The sequence below is a fragment of the Pseudophryne corroboree genome, chromosome 4 (assembly GCF_028390025.1).
Source record: "Pseudophryne corroboree isolate aPseCor3 chromosome 4, aPseCor3.hap2, whole genome shotgun sequence".
Classification (NCBI taxonomy): domain Eukaryota; kingdom Metazoa; phylum Chordata; class Amphibia; order Anura; family Myobatrachidae; genus Pseudophryne; species Pseudophryne corroboree.
The window spans coordinates 799,375,471-799,402,155 of NC_086447.1; the positions used below are offsets into that span (position 1 = coordinate 799,375,471).

A 26,685-nucleotide genomic window follows, 5' to 3' on the forward strand; every position below is an offset into this window, starting at 1 on the left:
GTCGGCACTCGGCAGTCCATCCATAATTGTATACCACCTACCCGTGGTTTTTTTTTTTCTTTCTTCTTTGTACATACTACTATAGTATAGTAGCTTACTGTAGCAGTCTGCGGTGCTGCTGAGCTGACAGTGTCCAGCAGGTCCGTCATCAGTCATCATTACCTAATAAATATATTATCTACCTGTCCGGCTGCAGTACTAGTGATATTATATATACATACATATATATATTGATTTCATCTCATTATCATCCAGTCTATATTAGCAGCAGACACAGTACGTTAGTCCACGGCTGTAGCTACCTCTGTGTCGGCACTCGGCAGTCCATCCATAATTGTATACCACCTACCCGTGTTTTTTTTTTTTCTTTCTTCTTTGTACATACTACTATAGTATAGTAGCTTACTGTAGCAGTCTGCGGTGCTGCTGAGCTGACAGTGTCCAGCAGGTCCGTCATCAGTCATCATTACCTAATAAATATATTATCTACCTGTCCGGCTGCAGTACTAGTGATATTATATATACATACATATATATATTGATTTCATCTCATTATCATCCAGTCTATATTAGCAGCAGACACAGTACGTTAGTCCACGGCTGTAGCTACCTCTGTGTCGGCACTCGGCAGTCCATCCATAATTGTATACCACCTACCCGTGGTTTTTTTTTTTCTTTCTTCTTTGTACATACTACTATAGTATAGTAGCTTACTGTAGCAGTCTGCGGTGCTGCTGAGCTGACAGTGTCAAGCAGGTCCGTCATCAGTCATCATTACCTAATAAATATATTATCTACCTGTCCGGCTGCAGTACTAGTGATATTATATATACATACATATATATATTGATTTCATCTCATTATCATCCAGTCTATATTAGCAGCAGACACAGTACGTTAGTCCACGGCTGTAGCTACCTCTGTGTCGGCACTCGGCAGTCCATCCATAATTGTATACCACCTACCCGTGGTTTTTTTTTTTTTCTTTCTTCTTTGTACATACTACTATAGTATAGTAGCTTACTGTAGCAGTCTGCGGTGCTGCTGAGCTGACAGTGTCCAGCAGGTCCGTCATCAGTCATCATTACCTAATAAATATATTATCTACCTGTCCGGCTGCAGTACTAGTGATATTACATATACATACATATATATATTGATTTCATATCATTATCATCCAGTCTATATTAGCAGCAGACACAGTACGGTAGTCCACGGCTGTAGCTACCTCTGTGTCGGCACTCGGCAGTCCATCCATAAGTATACTAGTATCCATCCATCTCCATTGTTTACCTGAGGTGCCTTTTAGTTGTGCCTATTAAAATATGGAGAACAAAAATGTTGAGGTTCCAAAATTAGGGAAAGATCAAGATCCACTTCCACCTCGTGCTGAAGCTGCTGCCACTAGTCATGGCCGAGACGATGAAATGCCAGCAACGTCGTCTGCCAAGGCCGATGCCCAATGTCATAGTACAGAGCATGTCAAATCCAAAACACCAAATATCAGTAAAAAAAGGACTCCAAAACCTAAAATAAAATTGTCGTCGGAGAAGCGTAAACTTGCCAATATGCCATTTACCACACGGAGTGGCAAGGAACGGCTGAGGCCCTGGCCTATGTTCATGGCTAGTGGTTCAGCTTCACATGAGGATGGAAGCACTCAGCCTCTCGCTAGAAAAATGAAAAGACTCAAGCTGGCAAAAGCAGTAGCACCGCAAAGAACTGTGCGTTCTTCGAAATCCCAAATCCACAAGGAGAGTCCGACTCCAATTGTGTCGGTTGCGATGCCTGACCTTCCCAACACTGGACGTGAAGAGCATGCGCCTTCCACCATTTGCACGCCCCCTGCAAGTGCTGGAAGGAGCACCCGCAGTCCAGTTCCTGATAGTCAGATTGAAGATGTCAGTGTTGAAGTACACCAGGATGAGGAGGATATGGGTGTTGCTGGCGCTGGGGAGGAAATTGACCAGGAGGATTCTGATGGTGAGGTGGTTTGTTTAAGTCAGGCACCCGGGGAGACACCTGTTGTCCGTGGGAGGAATATGGCCATTGACATGCCTGGTGAAAATACCAAAAAAATCAGCTCTTCGGTGTGGAAGTATTTCAACAGAAATGCGGACAACAGGTGTCAAGCCGTGTGTTGCCTTTGTCAAGCTGTAATAAGTAGGGGTAAGGACGTTAACCACCTCGGAACATCCTCCCTTATACGTCACCTGCAGCGCATTCATAATAAGTCAGTGACAAGTTCAAAAACTTTGGGTGACAGCGGAAGCAGTCCACTGACCAGTAAATCCCTTCCTCTTGTAACCAAGCTCACGTAAACCACCCCACCAACTCCCTCAGTGTCAATTTCCTCCTTCCCCATGAATGCCAATAGTCCTGCAGGCCATGTCACTGGCAATTCTGACGAGTCCTCTCCTGCCTGGGATTCCTCCGATGCATCCTTGAGTGTAATGCCTACTGCTGCTGTTGTTGCTGCTGGGAGTCGATGGTCATCCCAGAGGGGAAGTCGTAAGCCCACTTGTACTACTTCCAGTAAGCAATTGACTGTCCAACCGTCCTTTGCGAGGAAGATGAAATATCACAGCAGTCATCCTGCTGCAAAGCGGATAACTGAGGCCTTGACAACTATGTTGGTGTTAGACGTGCGTCCGGTATCCGCCGTTAGTTCACAGGGAACTAGACAATTTCTTGAGGTAGTGTGCCCCCGTTACCAAATACCATCTAGGTTCCACTTCTCTAGGCAGGCGATACCGAGAATGTACACGGACGTCAGAAAAAGACTCACCAGTGTCCTAAAAAATGCAGTTGTACCCAATGTCCACTTAACCACGGACATGTGGACAAGTGGAGCAGGGCAGGGTCAGGACTATATGACTGTGACAGCCCACTGGGTAGATGTATGGACTCCCGCCGCAAGAACAGCAGCGGCGGCACCAGTAGCAGCATCTCGCAAACGCCAACTCTTTCCTAGGCAGGCCACGCTTTGTATCACCGCTTTCCAGAATACGCACACAGCTGAAAACCTCTTACGGCAACTGAGGAAGATCATCGCGGAATGGCTTACCCCAATTGGACTCTCCTGTGGATTTGTGGCATCGGACAACGCCAGCAATATTGTGTGTGCATTAAATATGGGCAAATTCCAGCACGTCCCATGTTTTGCACATACCTTGAATTTGGTGGTGCAGAATTTTTTAAAAAACGACAGTGCAAGAGATGCTGTCGGTGGCCAGAAGAATTGCGGGACACTTTCGGTGTACAGGCACCACGTACAGAAGACTGGAGCACCACCAAAAACTACTGAACCTGCCCTGCCATCATCTGAAGCAAGAAGTGGTAACGAGGTGGAATTCAACCCTCTATATGCTTCAGAGGTTGGAGGAGCAGCAAAAGGCCATTCAAGCCTATACAATTGAGCACGATATAGGAGGTGGAATGTACCTGTCTCAAGCGCAGTGGAGAATGATTTCAACGTTGTGCAAGGTTCTGATGCCCTTTGAACTTGCCACACGTGAAGTCAGTTCAGACACTGCCAGCCTGAGTCAGGTCATTCCCCTCATCAGGCTTTTGCAGAAGAAGCTGGAGACATTGAAGGAGGAGCTAACACGGAGCGATTCCGCTAGGCATGTGGGACTTGTGGATGGAGCCCTTAATTCGCTTAACAAGGATTCACGGGTGGTCAATCTGTTGAAATCGGAGCACTACATTTTGGCCACCGTGCTCGATCCTAGATTTAAAGCCTACCTTGGATCTCTCTTTCCGGCAGACACAAGTCTGCTGGGGTTGAAAGACCTGCTGGTGAGAAAATTGTCAAGTCAAGCGGAACGCGACCTGTCAACATCTCCTCCTTCACATTCTCCCGCAACTGGGGGTGCGAGGAAAAGGCTCAGAATTCCGAGCCCACCCGCTGGCGGTGATGCAGGGCAGTCTGGAGCGACTGCTGATGCTGACATCTGGTCCGGACTGAAGGACCTGACAACGATTACGGACATGTCGTCTACTGTCACTGCATATGATTCTCTCAACATTGAAAGAATGGTGGAGGATTATATGAGTGACCGCATCCAAGTAGGCACGTCACACAGTCCGTACTTATACTGGCAGGAAAAAGAGGCAATTTGGAGGCCCTTGCACAAACTGGCTTTATTCTACCTAAGTTGCCCTCCCACAAGTGTGTACTCCGAAAGAGTGTTTAGTGCCGCCGCTCACCTTGTCAGCAATCGGCGTACGAGGTTACATCCAGAAAATGTGGAGAAGATGATGTTCATTAAAATGAATTATAATCAATTCCTCCGTGGAGACATTGACCAGCAGCAATTGCCTCCACAAAGTACACAGGGAGCTGAGATGGTGGATTCCAGTGGGGACGAATTGATAATCTGTGAGGAGGGGGATGTACACGGTGATATATCGGAGGATGATGATGAGGTGGACATCTTGCCTCTGTAGAGCCAGTTTGTGCAAGGAGAGATTAATTGCTTCTTTTTTGGTGGGGGTCCAAACCAGCCCGTCATTTCAGTCACAGTCGTGTGGCAGACCCTGTCACTGAAATGATGGGTTGGTTAAAGTGTGCATGTCCTGTTTATACAACATAAGGGTGGGTGGGAGGGCCCAAGGACAATTCCATCTTGCACCTCTTTTTTCTTTCATTTTTCTTTGCGTCATGTGCTGTTTGGGGAGGGTTTTTTGGAAGGGACATCCTGCGTGACACTGCAGTGCCACTCCTAGATGGGCCCGGTGTTTGTGTCGGCCACTAGGGTCGCTTATCTTACTCACACAGCTACCTCATTGCGCCTCTTTTTTTCTTTGCGTCATGTGCTGTTTGGGGAGGGTTTTTTGGAAGGGACATCCTGCGTGACACTGCAGTGCCACTCCTAGATGGGCCCGGTGTTTGTGTCGGCCACTAGGGTCGCTTATCTTACTCACACAGCTACCTCATTGCGCCTCTTTTTTTCTTTGCGTCATGTGCTGTTTGGGGAGGGTTTTTTGGAAGGGACATCCTGCGTGACACTGCAGTGCCACTCCTAGATGGGCCCGGTGTTTGTGTCGGCCACTAGGGTCGCTTATCTTACTCACACAGCTACCTCATTGCGCCTCTTTTTTTCTTTGCGTCATGTGCTGTTTGGGGAGGGTTTTTTGGAAGGGACATCCTGCGTGACACTGCAGTGCCACTCCTAGATGGGCCCGGTGTTTGTGTCGGCCACTAGGGTCGCTTAGCTTAGTCATCCAGCGACCTAGGTGCAAATTTTAGGACTAAAAATAATATTGTGAGGTGTGAGGTATTCAGAATAGACTGAAAATGAGTGTAAATTATGGTTTTTGAGGTTAATAATACTTTGGGATCAAAATGACCCCCAAATTCTATGATTTAAGCTGTTTTTTAGTGTTTTTTTAAAAAAAAAACGAATCCAAAACACACCCGAATCCGACAAAAAAAATTCGGTGAGGTTTTGCCAAAACGCGGTCGAACCCAAAACACGGCCGCGGAACCGAACCCAAAACCAAAACACAAAACCCGAAAAATTTCAAGTGCACATCTCTACTCTACTGTATGTCATAATTACGACAATAGATCCTAGACCCGTGGTAGCCAACCCTTGTCCTCGAGAGCTACCAACAGTTCACGTTTTCCAGGTCTCCTCACAGAATCACAAGTGAAGTAATTAGCTCCAACTGTGTATATTTTAAAATTTGTCAGTTAGTAATGAGTACACCTGTGCTCCTGCCAGGTGAGCTGGAAAACGTGAACTGTTGGTAGCTCTCGAGGACCAGGGTTGGCTACCAGGGTCCTAGACATACCTCACTCAACTTCTCTTTCAGTGAACCATATCATACATAGCAGTTGATGTATCAACCAGAGAAAAGAGTGGAGAATTGGACCAGTGGAGAAGTTGTCCATAGCAACTAATAAGCTTTGAGGAAGCATATACAGGTTGAGTATCCCTTATCCAAAATGCATGGGACCAGAGGTATTTTGGATATGGGATTTTTCCGTATTTTGGAATAATTGCATACCATAATGAGATATCATGGTGATGGGACCCAAGTCTAAGCACAGAATACATTTATGTTTCATATACACCTTATACACACAGCCAGAATGTCATTTTAGCCAATATTTTTTATAATTTTGTGCATTAAACAAAGTGTGTGTACATTCACACAATTCATTTATGTTTCATATACACCTTATACACACAGCCTGAAGGTCATTTAATACAATATTTTTAATAACTTTGTGTATTAAACAAAGTTTGTGTACATTGAGCAATCAAAAAACAAAGGTTTCACTATCTCACTCTCAGTCAAAAATGTCCGTATTTCGGAATATTCCGTATTTCGGAATATTTGGATATGGGATACTCAACCTGTATCAAGTACACTCTATAAAATGATAGGTAGCAGCTGATTGGTTGCTATGGGCAAATTCTGCAGTCTTTTCACTGCTTGAGACATCAACCCTGTAGTTTAGGAAAACAAAAAACCTTACCAAAAATGTCACATAAATAATTATAATTGCTAATCGGAGTTAAATATTATTTTCTGCATGACTATCTGTTATATTCTTATTATTTTTGTTTTAACCATAATAACTACTAAAATTAAAAAAAGTCTAATTTATCGTACACAAAATAAATAAAATCTCAGAATATTCCCATCATGGTCCTAGAAGCCTAAAAAAAATGATGTTTTTCCAAAGCAAGAGGTGAAGTACCTCAGAGACCAACTTTACACTTTGTGCTTGCTTCAGGCTAAGAAAGCTCTTAACAGATTTTATCGGCAGATCTATACACAAGGGCAAATAAACATCAAGGGCCAAATGTAATAGAGTGAGAGTTTCAGAAAGTGAGAGATTTGGTAAGGTTTTTCAGTTTTTTTTAAAGTGGCAATCATTTACACTGCAAAACCAGGTTGATCTTGCTGTGTAAATGATTGCCACTTTAAAAAAAAAAATGCAAAACCTTACTAAATCTCTCACTTTTTGAAACTCTCACTCTTATTACATTTGGCCCCAAGTCCACAAACTCAGAGAACAACATGCTAGAAAGCAGGATTCATGGGCCGCCAACGCCTGCATTTGCCAAACCGCGCCCCTTAAGCGGCAGCTTAACGCCGCCATCCCGCCCAGCGACCGCCTCTGCCTGATTGATAGCCGTCAGCTGTCTGGCATGCGCAGTTCAGGCCTGATCGCTGCTGTGCGAACACGCACAGCACCGATCAGGTCTGAATTAGCCCCCTTATTATCAACATGAATACTGCTTTTCAGAACTCCTGGGGGATGATTTACTAAGACACGGTTTATCAAAGAAACCAACCTTGACCGACCATTTTAAAATAAGAATTTACTTACCGATAATTCTATTTCTCGGAGTCCGTAGTGGATGCTGGGGTTCCTGAAAGGACCATGGGGGATAGCGGCTCCGCAGGAGACAGGGCACAAAAGTAAAGCTTTTACAGGTCAGGTGGTGTGTACTGGCTCCTCCCCCTATGACCCTCCTCCAGACTCCAGTTAGGTACTGTGCCCGGACGAGCGTACACAATAAGGGAGGATTTTGAATCCCGGGTAAGACTCATACCAGCCACACCAATCACACCGTACAACTTGTGATCTAAACCCAGTTAACAGTATGATAACAGAGGAGCCTCTGAAAGATGGCTTCCTAAACAATAACCCGAACTAGTTAACAATAACTATGTACAAGTATTGCAGATAATCCGCACTTGGGATGGGCGCCCAGCATCCACTACGGACTCCGAGAAATAGAATTATCGGTAAGTAAATTCTTATTTTCTCTATCGTCCTAAGTGGATGCTGGGGTTCCTGAAAGGACCATGGGGATTATACCAAAGCTCTCAAACGGGCGGGAGAGTGCGGATGACTCTGCAGCACCGAATGAGAGAACTCCAGGTCCTCCTTTGCCAGGGTATCAAATTTGTAAAAATTTACAAACGTGTTCTCCCCTGACCACGTAGCTGCTCGGCAGAGTTGTAATGCCGAGACCCCTCGGGCAGCCGCCCAAGATGAGCCCACCTTCCTTGCGGAATGGGCCTTAACAGATTTAGGCTGTGGCAGGCCTGCCACAGAATGTACAAGTTGAATTTTGTTACAAATCCAACGAGCAATCGACTGCTTAGAAGCAGGTGCACCCAACTTGTTGGGTGCATACAGTATAAACAGCGAGTCAGATTTTCTGACTCCAGCCGTCCTTTAAATGTATATTTTTAAGGCTCTGACAACGTCCAACAACTTGGAGTCCTTCAAGTCGTCTGTAGCCGCAGGCACTACAATAGGCTGGTTCAGGTGAAACGCTGATACCACCTTAGGGAGAAAATGCGGACGCGTCCGCAGCTCTGCCCTATGTCGAATGGAAAATTAAATAAGGGCTTTTATAAAACAAAGCCGCCAGTTCAGATACTCTCCCGGCCGAAGCCAGGGCCAGTAACATAGTCACTTTCCATGTGAGATATTTCAAATCCACATTCTTTAGTGGTTCAAACCAATTGGATTTGAGGAAATCTAAAACTACATTTAGATCCCACGGTGCCACCTTAGGCACCACAGGAGGCTGTATATGCAGTACTCCTTTGATAAAAATCTGGACCTCAGGGACTGAGGCCAATTCTTTTTGGAAGAATATTGATAGGGCCGAAATTTGAACCTTAATAGATCCCAATTTGAGACCCATAGACAATCCTGATTGCAGGAAATGTAGGAAAACGACCCAGTTGAAATTCCTCCATCGGAGCACTCCGCTGCTCGCACCACGCAACATATTTTCGCCAAATACGGCGATAATGCTTCGCGGTGACTTCCTTCCTTGCCTTTATCAAGGTAGGAATGACTTCTTCTGGAATGCCTTTTCCTTTTAGGATCTGGCATTCAAACGCCATGCCGTCAAACGCAGCCGCGGTAATTCTTGAAAAAGACAAGTACCCTGCTGAAGCAGGTCCCTTCTCAGAAGTAGAGGCCACGGATCGTCCGTGACCATCTCTTGAAGTTCCGGGTACCAAGTCCTTCTTGGCCAATCCGGAGCCACTAGTCTTACTCCTCTTTGCCGTATAATCCTCAATACCTTTGGTATGAGAGGCAGAGGAGGAAACACATATACCGACTGGTACACCCAAGGTGTTACCAGCGCGTCCACAGCTATTGCCTGCGGATCTCTTGACCTGGCGCAATACCTGTCCAGTGTTTTGTTGAGGCGAGACGCCATCATGTCCACCATTGGTTTTACCCAACGGTTTAATAGCATGTGGAAAACTTCTGGATGAAGTCCCCACTCTCCCGGGTGAAGGTCGTGTCTGCTGAGGAAGTCTGCTTCCCAGTTGTCCACGCCCGGGATGAATACTGCTGACAGTGCTATCACGTGATTCTCCGCCCAGCGAAGGATCCTGGCAGCTTCTGCCATTGCCCTCCTGCTTCTTGTGCCAACCTGTCTGTTTACATGGGCGACTGCCGTGATGTTGTCCGACTGGATCAACACCGGTCTTCCTTGAAGCAGAGGTTCCGCCTGGCTTAGAGCATTGTAGATTGCTCTTAGTTCCAGAATGCTTATGTGAAGAGACTTTTTCAGGCTCGACCACACTCCCTGGAAATTTCTTCCCTGTGTGACTGCTCCCCAGCCTCTCAGGCTGGCCTCCGTGGTCACCAGGATCCAATCCTGCATGCCGAATCTGCGGCCCTCCAATAGATGAGCCTCCTGCAACCACCACAGAAGGGATACCCTTGTCCTCGGCGACAGGGTTATCCGCAGGTGCATCTGAAGATGCGACCCTGACCATTTGTCCAACAGATCCCTTTGCATGGAATCTGCCGAAAGGGATTGCTTCGTAAGAAGCTACCATTTTTTCCCAGGACTCTTGTGCATTGATGTACAGACACCTTTCCTGGTTTTAGGAGGTTCCTGACCAGGTCAGATAACTCCTTGGCTTTTTCTTCGGGAAGAAAAACCTTTTTCTGAACTGTGTCCAGAATCATCCCCAGGAACAGCAGACGAGTTGTCGGCATTAATTGGGATTTTGGAATATTCAGAATCCATCCGTGCTGCTTTAGCACCTCTTGAGATAGTGCTAAACCCATCTCTAGCTGTTCTCTGGACCTTGCCCTTATTAGGAGATCGTCCAAGTATGGGATAATTAATACGCCTTTTCTTCGAAGAAGAAATATTATCTCGGCCATTACCTTTGTAAAGACCCGAGGTGCCGTGGACAAACCAAACGGCAGCGTCTGAAACTGATAGTGACAGTTTTGTACAACGAACCTGAGGTACCCCTGGTGTGAGGGGTAATTGGAACGTGGAGATACGCATCCTTGATGTCCAAGGATACCATAAAGTCCCCTTCTTCCAGGTTCGCTATCACTGCTCTGAGTGACTCCATCTTGAACTTGGACTTCTTTATGTACAGGTTCAAGGACTTCAGATTTAGAATAGGCCTTACCGAGCCATCCGGCTTCGGTACCACAAAAAGAGTGGAATAATACCCCTTCCCTTGTTGTAGAAGAGGTACCTTGACTATCACCTGCTGAGAATACAGCTTGTGAATGGCTTCCAAAACCGTCTCCCTTTCTGAGGGGGACGTTGGTAAAGCAGACTTCAGGAAACGGCGAGGTGGCTCTGTCTCTAATTTCAACCTGTACCCCTGAGATATTATCTGCAGGATCCAGGGATTTACCTGCGAGTGAGCCCACTGCGCGCTGTAATTCTTGAGACGACCGCCTACCGCCCCCGAGTCCGCTTGCGAAGCCCCAGCGTCATGCTGAGGCTTTTGTAGAAGCCGGGGAGGGCTTCTGTTCCTGGGAAGGAGCTGCCTGTTGCTGTCTCTTCCCTCGTCCTCTGCCTCGTGGCAGATATGAATAGCCCTTTGCTCTCTTATTTTTAAAGGAACTAAAGGGCTGCGTTGAAAGGTCGGTGCCTTTTTCAGTTGGGGAGTGACTTGAGGTAGAAAGGTGGATTTCCCGGCCGTAGCCGTGGCCACCAAATCCGATAGACCGACCCCAAATAACTCCTCTACGCATCGCCTGTCCACTGTCGTGTCCATAAAGCTCTTCTGGCCGAAATGGACATAGCACTTACCCGTGATGCCAGTGTGCAGATATCTCTCTGTGCATCACGCATATAAAGAAATGCATCCTTTATTTGTTCTAACGACAGTAAAATATTGTCCCTGTCCAGGGTATCAATATTTTCGATCAGGGACTCTGACCAAACTACCCCAGCACTGCACATCCAGGCAGTCGCAATAGCTGGTCGTAGTATAACACCTGCATGTGTGTATATACCTTTTTGGATATTTTCCATCCTCCTATCTGATGGATCTTTAAGTGCGGCCGTCTCAGGAGAGGGTAACGCCACTTGTTTTGATGAGCGTGTTAGCGCTTTGTCCACCCTAGGAGGTGTTTCCCAGCGCTCCCTAACCTCTGGCGGGAAAGGGTATAAAGCCAATAACTTCTTTGAAATTAGCAGTTTTTTATCGGGGCACCCCACGCTTCATCACACACGTCATTTAATTCTTCTGATTCGGTAAAAACTACTGGTAGTTTTTTCACACCCCACATAATACCCTGTTTAGTGGTACCTGTAGTATCAGCTAAATGTAACATCTCCTTTATTGCCAAAATCATATAACGTGTGGCCCTACTGGAAAATACGGTTGATTCGTCACCTTCACCACCGGAATCAGTGCCTGTGTCTGGGTCTGTGTCGACCGACTGAGGCAAGGGGCGTTTTACAGCCCCTGACGGTGTTTGAGGCGCCTGGACAGGCACTAATTGAGTGTCCGGCCGCCTCATGTCGGCAAACGACTGCTTAAGCGAGTTGACGCTATCCCGTAATTCCACAAATAAAGGCATCCATTCTGGTGTCGACCCCCTAGAAGGTGACATCCTCATATTTGGCAAATGCTCCGCCTCCACACCAATAACGTCCTCATGCATGTCGACACACACGTACCGACACACAGCAGACACACAGGGAATGCTCTATACGAAGACAGTACCCACTAGCCTTTTGGGGAGACAGAGGGAGAGTCTGCCAGCACACACCAAAAAGCGCTATATATGACAGGGATAGCCTTATGATTAAGTGCTCCCTTATAGCTGCTTTTATATTAATATATAGCCATTTATTTTGCCCCCCCTCTCTGTTATACCCTGTTTCTGTAGTGCAGTGCAGGGGAGAGACCTGGGAGCCTTCCTGACCAGCGGAGCTGTGACAGAAAATGGCGCCGTGTGCTGAGGAGATAGGCCCCGCCCCTTTTCCGGCGGGCTCGTCTCCCGCTATTTAGTACATTTAGGCAGGGGTAAATATCTCCATATAGCCTCTGGGGCTATATGTGAGGTATTTTTAGCCTTTTTAAAGGTTTTCATTTGCCTCCCAGGGCGCCCCCCCCCCAGCGCCCTGCACCCTCAGTGACTGCCGTGTGAAGTGTGCTGAGAGGAAAATGGCGCACAGCTGCAGTGCTGTGCGCTACCTTAAGAAGACTGCAGGAGTCTTCAGCCGCCGATTCTGGACCTCTTCTTGCTTCAGCATCTGTGAGGGGGCCGGCGGCGTGGCTCCGGTGACCATCCAGGCTGTACCTGTGATCGTCCCTCTGGAGCTTCATGTCCAGTAGCCAAGAAGCCAATCCATCCTGCACGCAGGTGAGTTCACTTCTTCTCCCCTCTGTCCCTCGTTGCAGTGATCCTGTTGCCAGCAGGAATCACTGTAAAATAAAAAACCTAAGCTAAACTCTCTAAGCAGCTCTTTATGAGAGCCACCTAGAATTGCACCCTTCTCGGCCGGGCACAAAAATCTAACTGGAGTCTGGAGGAGGGTCATAGGGGGAGGAGCCAGTACACACCACCTGACCTGTAAAAGCTTTACTTTTGTGCCCTGTCTCCTGCGGAGCCGCTATCCCCCATGGTCCTTTCAGGAACCCCAGCATCCACTTAGGACGATAGAGAAAATGGCAACAGGAATAAATGCTAAACTAGATGATTGGTGGCTTTGCTAAACCACATCTTCCCCCTGGCCAGTAAAAATAGCGGCTGATCTAATTGAATACTACCCTAGGCAAAGGCCTCAGGCCCAGATGGGTTTTAAAGTAGTTCCTACCCCATCTTTCAACCTAAAACTGGCCTCGAACTTTCTCCAATATGGTCAACACATGTCCCAAATTTGTCAGCTTTTCTTCTTTAATGCAGGAAGCAAAATTCTTACAACCCCCACATAACAGAGTGATATCTTTCCATTTTAGTTTAGTGCGATTTGTTGTAGACGTTTTGGTAACATCTGTGCTTCATATACAATGAATACTGCAAAACAGGCTATAGCGACACAGAGTACAGTAGTATATTATCTAAAATGAAGCCAGGGACATGAATGGGGTGGACGTCTTCAGATGTATGGCAGCATTCAAGAAGCAAAGAGTTAAAACTAATAAATACGTTCATAGAAAAGACAGTTTTTTGAGAATCAAGGTAAAAAAAGGACACTACAATTCACCAAGTGCCAGAAAAGAGAATCCGCCGCTACCAGCTGAAGGGCAAGAGTGCTCTTTTACAAAAGATGAACAAATTAGCTGAAGTTGACATTAAAGCACTAAACCCCACACATGCAATCCGCACTTAGGCTGACTGTCCCTAAGAAAACATCGCAATACATTATACTGCCTGATATCACCAGGTTTAATTTTCTTTGTCACCGTGACAGTTCTGGACTTTGTATCTCTACCTGCAACTTATTACTTACTGCAGTTGGCCTAATGTCCCACCGTGTCCTAAAGGGCCCTAAGGTACTCATCTGCAAAGTGACAGAAAATGGCATTTCTAAATTTTGCATCTTGAAATAAATAATTCCCCAGTGTCTGTTACACGCTACCAGCAAATAGAAGGTGACAATGTAATACCACTGCACTGCCCTTTTAACAAACCATCGACTTTACAAAGCCAGACAACTATTTTTTACCTATTTATTAACGTATGTAATCTTAAATAAACACGCTGTTGCTCTGCCATACTTTTTTTTTTTTTACTAATCAAAGTTATCCATATAATCAATGTCGCTAAAACTGACCGAGTTAATGACAAACTGTAGAAATGTTTTGACAATATAAGACTTCAGACAATAAGCTACCCTTTGTGTCTTTTGACCTAGGTGAACTTCTGTATATGTATGGCATTATAGGATGTGGAAGTGGAGACAGTACATAAACCCGGCCCCTGAAGATGGATCATTTGCCCATCCCCCAAAAGAAGGATCCTTAGCCCGGTATCCTGAAAATGGATCCCTAGCCCGGTCCCCTGACAACAGACCCGTAGCCTGGACCCCTGACAATGGATCTGTGGCCTGGTCCCCTGACAATGGATCTGTAGCCCGACCCCTTGACAATGGATCTGTGGCCCGGCACCCTCACAATGGACTCTTAGCAGTGCCCATTAGATACACACTGCTAGAACGTCTGCTTAACCACAGTTTAAGGATTTGGACATAGTTAACAAAAAATGTAAATTTAGAAAAAGCCTGGAGCAGATATATCCTTTAAGCCACCTGTATTATAGCAACACCAATGTATTGACATATATCATTATTCTAAAATGCCAAAGTTTATATAAAAAAATGAATTTTTGGGGTTGATCTGCAGGCCAGATATCACTCAAAAATCCTGAAGTAGGGACATAGAACGCTGCAAGGAAGATGGGAGATTGGAAAGATAGAGCAGAATATTGTTGCAGACTGCCATAACTGAAATCTGCCTTTTCGAATAGCGTGAATTGCCTGGGATTGTTGAAATAGACAGAGAGGGGGGATCCAAAGATAGATAAAACAGCAAAGGTGACAAGGGTCATCCCTGGCAAGTGCCTCTACTCTTGGTTATGTCCATAAGCCCAACGTGACAGAACTTTATAGAGGTGCGACCAAAGGATAGTATCAAAGGGTGGAATGAGGAAGAATCCTGAGAAGAAATTATGATATAATTTTTACTTATAAAAGACTCCAGTATGGTCACCACTACTACTAGCACTTACAGATGCAATGTAAACTGGACATACAGTAATCGTATTTGGCAGGTCATGAGATTCAGATCTCCACTGCCTTACCCTAACTATGTAGCAGGGGTTCCAGAAGAGAAGGGGGAAGATACACGGATCACAAACAAGCATCATGGTTCCAGCAGGTGATCAGAGAAAACATCAGGTATCATTCTTTAACTCACAAACTATGTTGCCATTGCACCAGTGTGTGCCCGCCAAATCTGGGGTGATGTCAGGGATGGGCAACTGCCTAACTTGCAATAAGAGAATAAGCAACACTCTACTAGTGCGTGTCCATAAAGTATTATGATTACATAGCGTCATTACATACTAGTTCACAAAGAGTTATACGTCAGCCAGTAAAAATTAAAAAGAAAACCGTCATTATTTTTAATTCGGTCTGCTTATTTGCATACCTAGAAAATAAGGCACTTTGATCAAATATTGGCATGACAAATGTTGCCGTTTATGATGTCAATTCATCCATTACCTGGGTTCTAACATGAAGTAACTGGGCACTAGTGCTTATTCAAAGTAGGCATCATTAGCATTGGAAAAGCTCCATTTCTTTAGTGACCACTTGTGATGCCTCGTAGGCGAATCTCTTACAACACACACACCTGCCCTCTATACAGGAGACTAGTGGTATATTACAATCACAACAGTCTGTAACAAAGGCAGGCAGTTAATATAATTGGAGGAAGCAACCAAATGATTGAGCTGTAAGGAATCGTACCTGCACTTCGTAGGTTAGGGTCTAGATCTGGCATCTCCTTGGCAGCTTCTGGGCTTACACTATAGATAGATGCACCAGCTTCATTAGTTATGCTGTAAAATGAAATAATAGGTATATTAGTTAATTAAGCCTCTTCTGTTGGGCACTGATTACTTTCTCTGCTCTTTAAGGGTAAATACCCTTTGGCATTCCAGATGTTATCTTAAGCTCAAGACAGAGGGATATATTCATTAGGGTCGGATCCATTCCGACATGCATTTGTCGGAAAGGATCCGACAACCCCTATTCAAATCTCATCTTAATTCGACTTTTTCAAGTTGAATTGAGATGAGGGACCCAGAGGAGGAGGGGAAGGGGAGCCGCAGGGAGACCAGCGGGGACAGCCGCCGACAGACGGAGGAGATCAGCGCTACAGCAGGATGTCACACAGCCGCCCGACCTCACGGCAGTGTCCACCCGGCTCCAGCAAGCATGACCTCACTTGCTGGAGCCGGGTGGAAGCTGCCGTGAGCGGCGCGGCTGTGTGACATCCTGCTGCAGCGCAACTGTAGCGCTGATCTCCCCTATATGCCCGCGGCTGTTTCCCCCCCTCCCCCTCCTGCTCTAATCCCTCATCTCAGTCCGACATTTTTTTATGTCGGACTGAGATGGTCGAAAAGGGATTCCGCCGATCCACGTGGTTTTCGACAAGTCAAATTCATCGACTTGTCAAAAAAATTTGGGATATAATGAATAGGTCGAATCACGATTCGACCTTAAAAAGTCGAAAACTGCCGTCTTTTCGACAGACGGCAGCTTTCGACTTTAATTGAATATATCCCAGAATCTCATTAAAGATGCAAATGAAATATATGTGTATTTGATGCATGAGTTATATGCATTATTATTATTTATTTAGCTATCCCAGCTATTTAGGTCCAAACAGGTTGAAAGTTGTCAATTACAAGAAATGTGACAGAAATGGGCCAGCAACACAACGAAAGTAAAATGGACAAATGTGAGGACTCGCTTGGAGCAATGACTTTTAGTGTCACATCCACTTTCATATGTAAACAAAAGTACTGTATATGAAACACATAATTCAAACACCAGAGAATAGGTACTTAAGGGATGTGTCATTGATGAGTTATTTTCAAACCATCTTTAAAGCATTAATTATATCTTCTTGTCCCCACCCCCAATAAACATTTCCACTTTTTTAATACCCAATATAATTGATATTTGATCAATTAATTACTGTACAAATTAAAATTAAATAAAAAAAATAACTGCCTTAACATATAGCTGTGTCCTCTTACATCTTTGCTCCATGCGCTATAACTCGCGTTACACATAATGCGTTAGTGCTGTAACTCTGTAGCACTGAGCAACTTTTTTTTTATTTTTTCCCCCGCTAACATGCGTCATGACACAAAGTAATGTAATAGGACGCACAAGCAGCTTCTGCTGATTCAAATGATATGCAGCATGCCTATATTCTGTGTGTGACTGCAACTGTATTTGCATGCAAATTGCTATGCTATGTAGCATGGCATTTCAGATGCAGATAGAGATGCAATTACATACCGAATACAGGCATGCCGCATATAATTTTAATCAGCAGAATCTGCTTGTGCATCCTATTACATTACTTTGCGTATATGACGCCTTTTCGCTGAATAAAAAAAATGCAGAAAAAAAAGACGCCCAGCATGGCACGACTTCAAGGGCTGTTTAGCGTGACTGCAGCAAGGATGTAAGAGGACACATCTGTACAACACAAAACAATATTTTAAGCGAAAACAAAAGTGTGCCCATTAACGGTCTATCTGGCTTCAGAACACAGACATTATGATACAGTACTGTATATGCAAAAATGCTATTGGAACGCCTTAACACAGGGTAAAACCAGCTTGTCCCTACTGATCAAGTTCATTTTATCCCTGGGAAACAGGCACAGGATAATGCTGCTTCGGTAACTGACCTAATTCACACTATAAGGTCTTAAGGCGATTTGGCCGATTTTGATGACCAATGATATTATCGTTGGCCGATTTTTTTCTCAACGAGTTTTAGCATACACACTGGACGATTTGTTAGGCCGAATTGAACATTATGATATTACATTACATTGATATTGTCCAAATTCGCTTGCAGCTATAAACGATGCTAAACCAAGAATGAACGACTACGGGGACGCTCATCGTTCATCAAACCATCTTTAAAGCATTAATTATATATTCTACACTGAACATCAACCATGTATCGTTCATTTTAGACCGATATCGTTCATATCGTCCTTCAATATCGCCAAGTATGTAGGGCCCTTTAGCGCTTTCCTTCAATGCAGAGAAAGTGCAACAGATTCTGCTGATATAAAGTGTAGACTCAGAGGACTTTAAAATATAGCCTTTGTGGGTGATGCCCTTCTCACTTAGACAGTTCCGAATTTGTTCCTTCCAACCCTGAACATAATTCTTTGCAGTACTGTACTGTAAGTGTCCATTTTGGGGAATATAATTCAGACAGAAGCCCTCCCATTCCATATCTATTCTCTAAACCAGGCTTTCCCAACCTCGGTCTTCAAGGCACACAAACAGTCCATGTTTTAGTGATATCCATGCTTGAGCACAGGTGACTTAATTAGTACATCAGCTATTTTAATTTAAACCATCTGTACTGTAGCCTGGATATCCCTGCACTGTTAGTGTGCCAGAGGAGCGAGATTGGGAATGCTTGCTCTAAAAGGTAATTATAACTTTTCATGGAAAAAACAACAAAAACTATATATATTAGGGTATATATGCCACACAAATATGATGCACACTATAAAGAGAGAAAGATATTGTACATGTTTGGCTGCGTAGAATTGTGGTACTTCATACAAACCTGCTGTCTAAATTACTTTATTACATGACACCAAGCCACCTTCGCTCAGCTGCACGGATGGTTTTTTAGTTTGTCTGTAGAAAGAAACTTCACAAACTTTTTAAGACTCGCTACTTGCAAGAAAGAAGTTTCCTGGACATCAATCTTAATCATTTAACATCCGCCCATCGGGGGTCATTCCGAGTTGTTCGCTCGCTAGCTGCTTTTAGCAGCATTGCACACGCTAGGCCGCCGCCCTCTGGGAGTGTATCTTAGCATAGCAGAATTGCGAACAAAAGATTAGCAGAACTACTACTAAATAATTCTTTGCAGTTTCTGAGTAGCTCTGGACCTACTCACAGATTGCGATCAGCTCAGTCCGTTTTGTTCCTGGTTTGACGTCACAAACACGCCCTGCGTTCGGCCAGCCACTCCCCCGTTTCTCCAGACACTCCCGCGTTTTTCCCTGACACGCCTGCGTTTTTTAGCCAACGTCGTGAAAACGCTGAGTTGCCGCCCAGAAACGCCCCTTTCCTGTTAATCATTTACCGAACAACAGTGCGACTGAAAAGCGTTGTACGAGCACCAGCAAATCTACCAAGTTTTCAGTTAAATAAATTAGCGCATGCGCGCTGCGTACCATGCGCATTTAGCAGCAAATCGCAGCATAGCTAAAATCGGCAACGAGAGAACAACTCAGAATGACCCCCATAGCCAAAGCAAACTACTGCTTTCCATCTGGTCATACCGTAAGATAGACCTAGAAACCTCCACTTGCAAAGTTCTCTCTCTATCATGAATTGAGCGGGTCCAAGTAAGGGGTCAACTGTACTGATGCTTTCATTAACCTTTCCTGCCAAATCTGGGATCACAATAGGCTTCACTTCAGAACTACCGCCCCTCCCCTTACTACGTACCCCTCTATCGGACAACTTTAAATTCTGTACTTGTTTTTATATCCCGGTATCAAGAGTACATTGTACTGGAAAACTATGGTCAATGTGCACCACTAGGGATCCTGCAACAGAAGTGTGATATTACAAAGTGTTGGTGGCCACAGAGGAACTGCTACACTAAAATATGAGTTCTGTTGGGAGGCAGATTTGGGCAGGACACTCATAGTCCAAAATCACAGAAAGGGTGTCAATGGAGAAAACTTCAGTTTATCTAAACAGATAATCCCACACACTCTCAGAAATATGAAGCCTATGGTTCTTCTACAGCAAACCAATCTGTCAAGGAAACCTTTCAAGGTGTCTTTCAGACCAACTGTTATGATATTTTGAAACCATTACTCACATCAAACTCATGTAAGCAAGTAAGCACATACCACCCACAATCTGGTCGCAAGAAAACAGAACTAAAAACACACAAGAATTTCAACGTACAGGTGCAAATTAATCATTATATATTCCGCAAGAGTGACCAGGTGGTATTTTCAAATATTTTCATAATGGACGAGGAAGTGTTTGGTGGCAAATATGGTAAGTACAATTCCCATTTAGCATTAAATTTTGCCAATCCCTTTTCAATGTCATAACATGCAGATCGCCCGTTAAACTTTAATTACGTCAGCAATTCAATCTTCAACATCCCAATAGAGGGTGCTGTTTTCGACAGCCATTGTCAGAGCCGGCCCAAGGCATAAGCAAACTAGGCAAATGCCTAGGGCATTTGGAATGTCTAGGGGCACAAGCAGCTTCTGCTGATTAAAATGATATGCAGCATGCCTACATTGTGTGTGTGACTGCAGCTCTATCTGCATACGAAATGCATTACTAATGTGAGGCATATGCGTAAGGGCATTCATAATGTGTGGCATATGTGTAAGGGACATTATGTGTATAAGGGCATTAATATTGTGTGTCATATGTGTAAGGGGCATTACTGTGTGGTATTATGTGCATAAAGGCATTACTAATGTGTGGCATTATGTGTATAAGGTGTGCTACTTTGTGGCGTAACGTATAGAAAGGGCACTACTGTGTGGTCTAATGTGAATAAAGAGCAATATGTGTGGTGTAATGTGAATAAGGGGCACTACTGTGAGGAGTAACATGGTACTACTGTGTTCTGTAATGTGAATAAGAGACACTATTGCACGATATAATGTGAATAGAGTCGCAGAACTGTGTTGCGTAATTTCAACTGGGGTTATTATGTGTGGCCATGCCCCTTTCCAGCAAGAACACGCCCCGTTTTGGGCTGCGCACTGAATGTCCACACTGTTCCTATTTAAAATATAGGAGGTAGGAGCACCAAAATGAGGACTGCTATGGGTGAGGGGTGATGGTGTGGGGAAATGGGTACAGGGTCAGAGGTGGAACTAGTGTCTGTGCTAGGGGGCACCAGCCAAAATCTTGCCTAGGGTATCATATTGGTTAGGGCCTGCTCTGGCCATTGTCGTAATATTAGTAATCTAGCTACGGTTGTGAGGGTAGTCAGTAAAGGCAATGTCTTTTTCTGAACCTTGGCCGGGGTCCAGGGGGAGAAATCAGCCAGAAATAAAGGTTTCCATGAGAATGGAAGACTGCGACCAATAATTGTTTGGATTAGGTTATGAACTTTATACCAAAACCTCTTAATTTTAGAGCACTGCCAAATGTTGTGGATATAGGTGGCTGCAGAGATGAAGCATTTTGGGCAGCCAGTAGAGGTCAAATTAGTGATATGACCCCATTGGGCTTGAGAAAAATAGGCCCTATTAAGACATTGTATGTGAATTTCTTGAAATGTGGCCAATTTCACCCATTTCAATACATAAGGAAGTTGTTTAAAAACTATGGTTGATGGAGGAATGTCCGGGAGATCACGAGTCCAAGAGGACCATACCCCATTCCACAGTTTGTCTACATCAGAGCGCAAAAGATCATTATTTATATATATATATATATATATATATATATATATATATATATATATATATAGAGAGAGAGAGAGAGAGAGAGAGAGAGAGAGAGAGAGAGAGAGAGAGAGAGAGAGAGAGAGAGAGAGAATACGGAATTTGACTTGCAAGGCCAGGAGCAAGATTATTTAAATTCAGTAAAGGGGCTTAACATGCTGAGCAGAGGGTCTCACGGCCATTTCAACTCTGCACAAGGATTTTTGCACCAGCACTAAGATGACAGTAGAAGGGTCTCATCCTATACTAGGGATATTGTGATGCATTTTGGGCTTCCAACTGCACTTTGGGGGAAGAAGTGCATTTCTAGGCACACAATAAACAAAGTCAGTAAAAAGCTTTAAAGCTTTACGATCACCTACAGGAAAAAAAATGTAAGGTGCCTTTGCCGGAACCCCAGTGGCTGCTGTCATACAAGGGTTTCTTCAGCTCCAGATCCAAAATTATGAGAATGAGGGTTTAAACAGGAGATGCAGCTTGTGACTGATCTTCCTACTCACACACCCATCTCCATTGTCTTTTAACAATGGATAGCAAAATTAATTTACCAGTTCTGGATTAGTCCAACGGTTCAGTTTTGGCACAGAGGGTACACCTAGGTGGTAGTGCAGAAATAAAACCATAAACTATTTAGAAAGTGACATATCCAAGAAAAAAATGGATTATAGGTGGAATTAGATTAAAAATGATCTTTATTGCCATATATATGCACCACTGGTTTGTGTAGATAGGGCCTGACATGCGGGGTGGACTAGCACAGCACAGGGATAGTCCGCCCCGCATGTCAGGCCCTATCTACCCCCCCCACACACACACACACACAGGTACAAAAGCATTGCACGGCGGCGATGCTTTCACACCCGCCAAGTAGCTCCCTGCCTGCGCAGCATAGCTGCGCTGGCAGGTGGCTACCCACCGCGTTCTGAGCAGCAGCGGCTGCATGTGACGTTACGCAGCCGCCACGGAGTGCCCCAGCAACAGTCTGGACACGCCTGCGTTGTCCGGACCGCGCCCCCCTATCAGCGTTCTAACGCCGTCGGCACGCTCCCTCCAGCCCCACGACCTGATTGACAGGCAGAGACGATCGCAGCAGTGAGATGCTTTCGCACCCGCCAAGTAGCACCCTGCCTGCGCAGCCTAACTGAGCTGGCAGGCGGCTACCCGCCACGTTCTGGGTCGCAGTGGCTGCGCGTGACGTCAACAGCCAACGCGGCCCACCCCAGCAGCAATCCGGACATGCCTGCATTATTTTCGGACCACACCCCCCCAACGACGTTCTGATGCCATTGGCATGCCCCCTCCCGCCCTGCGACTGCCTTTGCCTGTCAATCTGGCAGAGGCGATCGCAGCAGTGACATGCTTTTGCATCTTACTGGGTGCGCATGCGCACTAGACATAGGGCATCAGGCTACGATTGCTGCCGCTGCAGCGTCCGGGTCTGAATTAGGCCCTGTGTTGCATGCTTGTAAATGAGATCCATAATGTTCTAAAGCAGAAAAACGTGCCAGAGGAAACACCTCACCTGCAGGAAATTAACATTGCAGGATTCAAAATGTAAAACAGCTATAGACCAGCAGAGGGAGCAGCTCTTACTTGAATACTTGCACTGCTACGTTGTATGCCACTTTCTGATGGCCAGTAGCTGCTGAAAATATCTAATTAGAGGAAAATTCTTGGTGGAATTAACCGTCCTGTTCCATCCAAATCTAGACTGAAATAATCTCAAAATACATGTGAAAAAAACACAAGCTTTATATAATTGCCTGAATCAGGGTCTGTCGTTTAGTAACAGTTAAGCAGACACAAGCCACCTATCTCTGCTACACAGTATGTATTTTTCAACAACAGGCAACAATGGGGCAGATGTATTAACCTGGAGAAGGCATAAGGAAGTGATAAACCAGTGTTAAGAGCAAGGTGAAAAATGCACCAGCCAATAAGCTCCTGACTGTTAATTTACATATTGGAGCTGATTGGCTGGTGCATTTTTCACCTTGCACTTAACACTGGTGTATCACTTCCTTATGCCTTCTCCAGCTTAATACATCTGCCCCAATATGCAATACACACATTTAAATGAACTATTATAAAACGAGATATGTTGAAGAGTCATTAAACAAACTTTTAAACCAACCTGTAGCCAGGTGAGCTGAGAGTGGGAAATGTACTGCAGTAGCCACCACACAGATAAAGCAGCAGAACGTGTATGAGAGCTATAGATCTGGGAGTCTCACATCAACAGTATGGAAATGAATGGAATCAGAAAATAAAAATAAAAAAAGATAAAAATAAAAAAAGAATTGTTTAATATTTGAAGTTAAAAAGACTGCAAAGTCCAAGGAAGTATAGAGGTGTCTTACCTAGAGGTAAACTTGCAAAGAAGCGGCTTTTCAAGCTGCAGCTTTTCAACGTGCTTAGCCACAAAATTTAAACCGTCAATCCAGTTAAAAGTGAAACACGCCATGATACAAAAGCTGCAGCTTAATAAATGCCGGCCGGGATCCCGGCAGTCAGCATCCCGACGCCGGGATCCCGGCCGCAGAATGCTGGGGGTGGGGGATAAATCACTTGATATTGCATATTTAGTTGTGTTTCAAGACATTTACAGATATGTCCTCAAATATCTAGTATCTTTTTGCCATATGGCGCGAGTGCTTGGCACGACTTACAGATGTGTCCACATTCATTGTTTTTTTCGCAGTCGCGCCAAACAGCCCACCTTGACACTCCAGGTCCCGTGATACTCTGCTATTGTGGAGTGGCTTTCTTTTGTGTATTTTAACCCGAAAATGTATCGTAGGCGCAACTAGGATGCACCAGCAGGCTGTGCTGATTAATTTCATATATGTCACGTGTGTATCGGTGTGTGACTGAGTCTCTGAATCTGCATACAAAGTGCTACAAAGCAGCGGAAGCAGCCTTTTTCCAATAAATGTTCTGTTCTGCTCTGGATACAGCCTCAGTTGCACACAGAGGTGCAAGTATTGCATATCAAATTAATCAGCACAGTCTACTGGTGCATAATAGTTGCATTGTTGGTAAAAAAAGACGCCCAATGCTAGCAGAGTTCGACGGGATCTGGCGGCTCTCTCCCATCAGACGTCTCACGTCACTTAGCGTATTAAGGCTAGTTGTATGGGGACACGTCTGTAGATACTCCGCCACGGGTAATGAAGCGTACCTTGTTCTAAATATTGCATTGTACTATTGTGGCCACATACAAATCACGTTTAAGAGACGCTAGGCTACTACTTTTGTTGCAAAGTAATTAGTATAAAATGCGTATAAAGTGGAGTGAGGAATAGCTGCGGCTACTTGTATGGGAAACTTTTGTACACAGATCTGCGACTTAGTCGTACACAGAAGTACAAGTACTGCCAACCCCAGTGGTCAGTCTATGCGTGCAATGTAGTTTTGTCATTTTAGAAGCAGATTTTAAGAAACATTATTCTAAGTCACACAGTTCGCGATGCGCCAAATGCAGCTATATGGTACAGTTAGAGCAAATGTGTACGAGAACACATCTGTAATATGATATGCCACAATAAACTATACAGAAAGGGATAACCCTGTATATCACTAAAAGTTACATTAACAAAGGTTTGGATAAAGGGCAGAGGATGAAGAGTTACAGTCAATTATGTAAGCCCATAGAAAGGGCTGGAATCAAGTGGAGAACCACAGCGATCAGGCCTGGGTCATCCTGTGTGTAATGTGTCACTAGTGATATTACTTGTGGTCTACAAGGGAAGGGATGTCTTATTGCTAATGATCTGTTTCTTTTAAACTAAATACAGGTTGAGTCTCCCTTATCCAAAATGCTTGGGACCAGAGGTATTTTGGATATCGGATTTTTCCGTATTTTGGAATAAGTGCATACCATAATGAGATATCATGGTGATGGGACCTAAATCTAAGCACAGAATGCATTTATGTTACATATACACCTTATACACACAGCCTGATAGTAATTTTAGGCAATATTTTTTATAACTTTGTGCATTAAACAAAGTGTGTGTACATTCGCACAATTCATTAATGTTACATATACACTTTATACACACAACCTGAAGGTCATTTAATACAATATTTTTAATAACTGTGTATTAAACAAAGTTTGTGTACATTGAGCCATCAGAAAACAAAGGTTTCACTATCTCACTTTCACTCAAAAAAGTCCGTATTTCGGAATATTCCGTATTTCGGAATATTTGGATATGGGATACTCAACCTGTACATCAAAATGTAAAATAGGTTACAAGTGCCACATAGATCCAGAAGCTGAACATTATTATTGTGATGTAATGTGAATGGGACCTTATAGGTCTAGATTATATGAAGGTCAGTAAACAGTGGGAACAGCCAGTATGATAGGAAGAGGTATTAGTAGCAAGAGGAGGGTGGATATATGAACAATAATAATTCCTTATTTATATTTTCTCCCAATAGGCCTCAAAGTGCTTTACATTATTGCAGAGGGTGAAATAGCCACATGGACGTGCTCCATTGGAGCTTACAGTCTAAATACACAGACAAATCGAACCAAAGACCTCAGGGCAACAATGCTAACCACTGATCCACTATGTAGCACTAATAGCTCACTAGTAAACTCTCAACTGAAGTCCAGTGTGTAGTTCTGTTTTCTGCTGTCTAATTTTCCATTTTAATGTTTAATGTTTATGATACAACCTGACTCATAAATTATATATAGGGCATTTGTCAGCTAAAACTTCCCACTAGGGTCAAGTGAAATGCAGAAGTGTCCACAGGGAGACGGACATCACTGCATACGGCTGATACCAGGAACCCGCGGCATAGATGCCAGTCTAGCAATGAATAGATGTGATATGCAGCTGATGCAATTCCATCCTGCAGGGGCTGCATTGTTTTAATTGGCTACTCTGTGCTATGTACAATAAACAAAGCAGGCACTATTAGATTCAGTCACTTAAATTAACAAAATAGCCGTATTAAGCGTTAAAGCTAATATATGAGAAAATCTAGCAAAATGCTCTTGAACTGCCAAAAAAAGGTTTTATTTATTTTTATAACAATCCGTAATCCAGAGCTATAAAACCGTAACCTTTAAACTGCAATATTCTTGTTTATTAAAGATACCCAAAGTGCCTAATACCTAATGATGTAACTAGGCCCTCCTAAGCATAAGCTACATGCTACTGAAGG

At 44.3% G+C, this 26,685-nt stretch overlaps 1 protein-coding gene across 2 annotated transcripts in view; it reads right to left on the minus strand.

Moving 5' to 3' along the window:
* Positions 1 to 26,685, minus strand: part of SRBD1 (S1 RNA binding domain 1) — a 433,993-nt gene that overhangs the window by 247,206 nt on the left and 160,102 nt on the right. For both annotated transcript variants that reach the window (XM_063918379.1, XM_063918380.1), the window contains exon 16: positions 15,753 to 15,844. In XM_063918379.1, the coding sequence (XP_063774449.1) occupies positions 15,753 to 15,844 (92 nt within the window). The remainder of the gene's footprint in view (positions 1 to 15,752; positions 15,845 to 26,685) is intronic.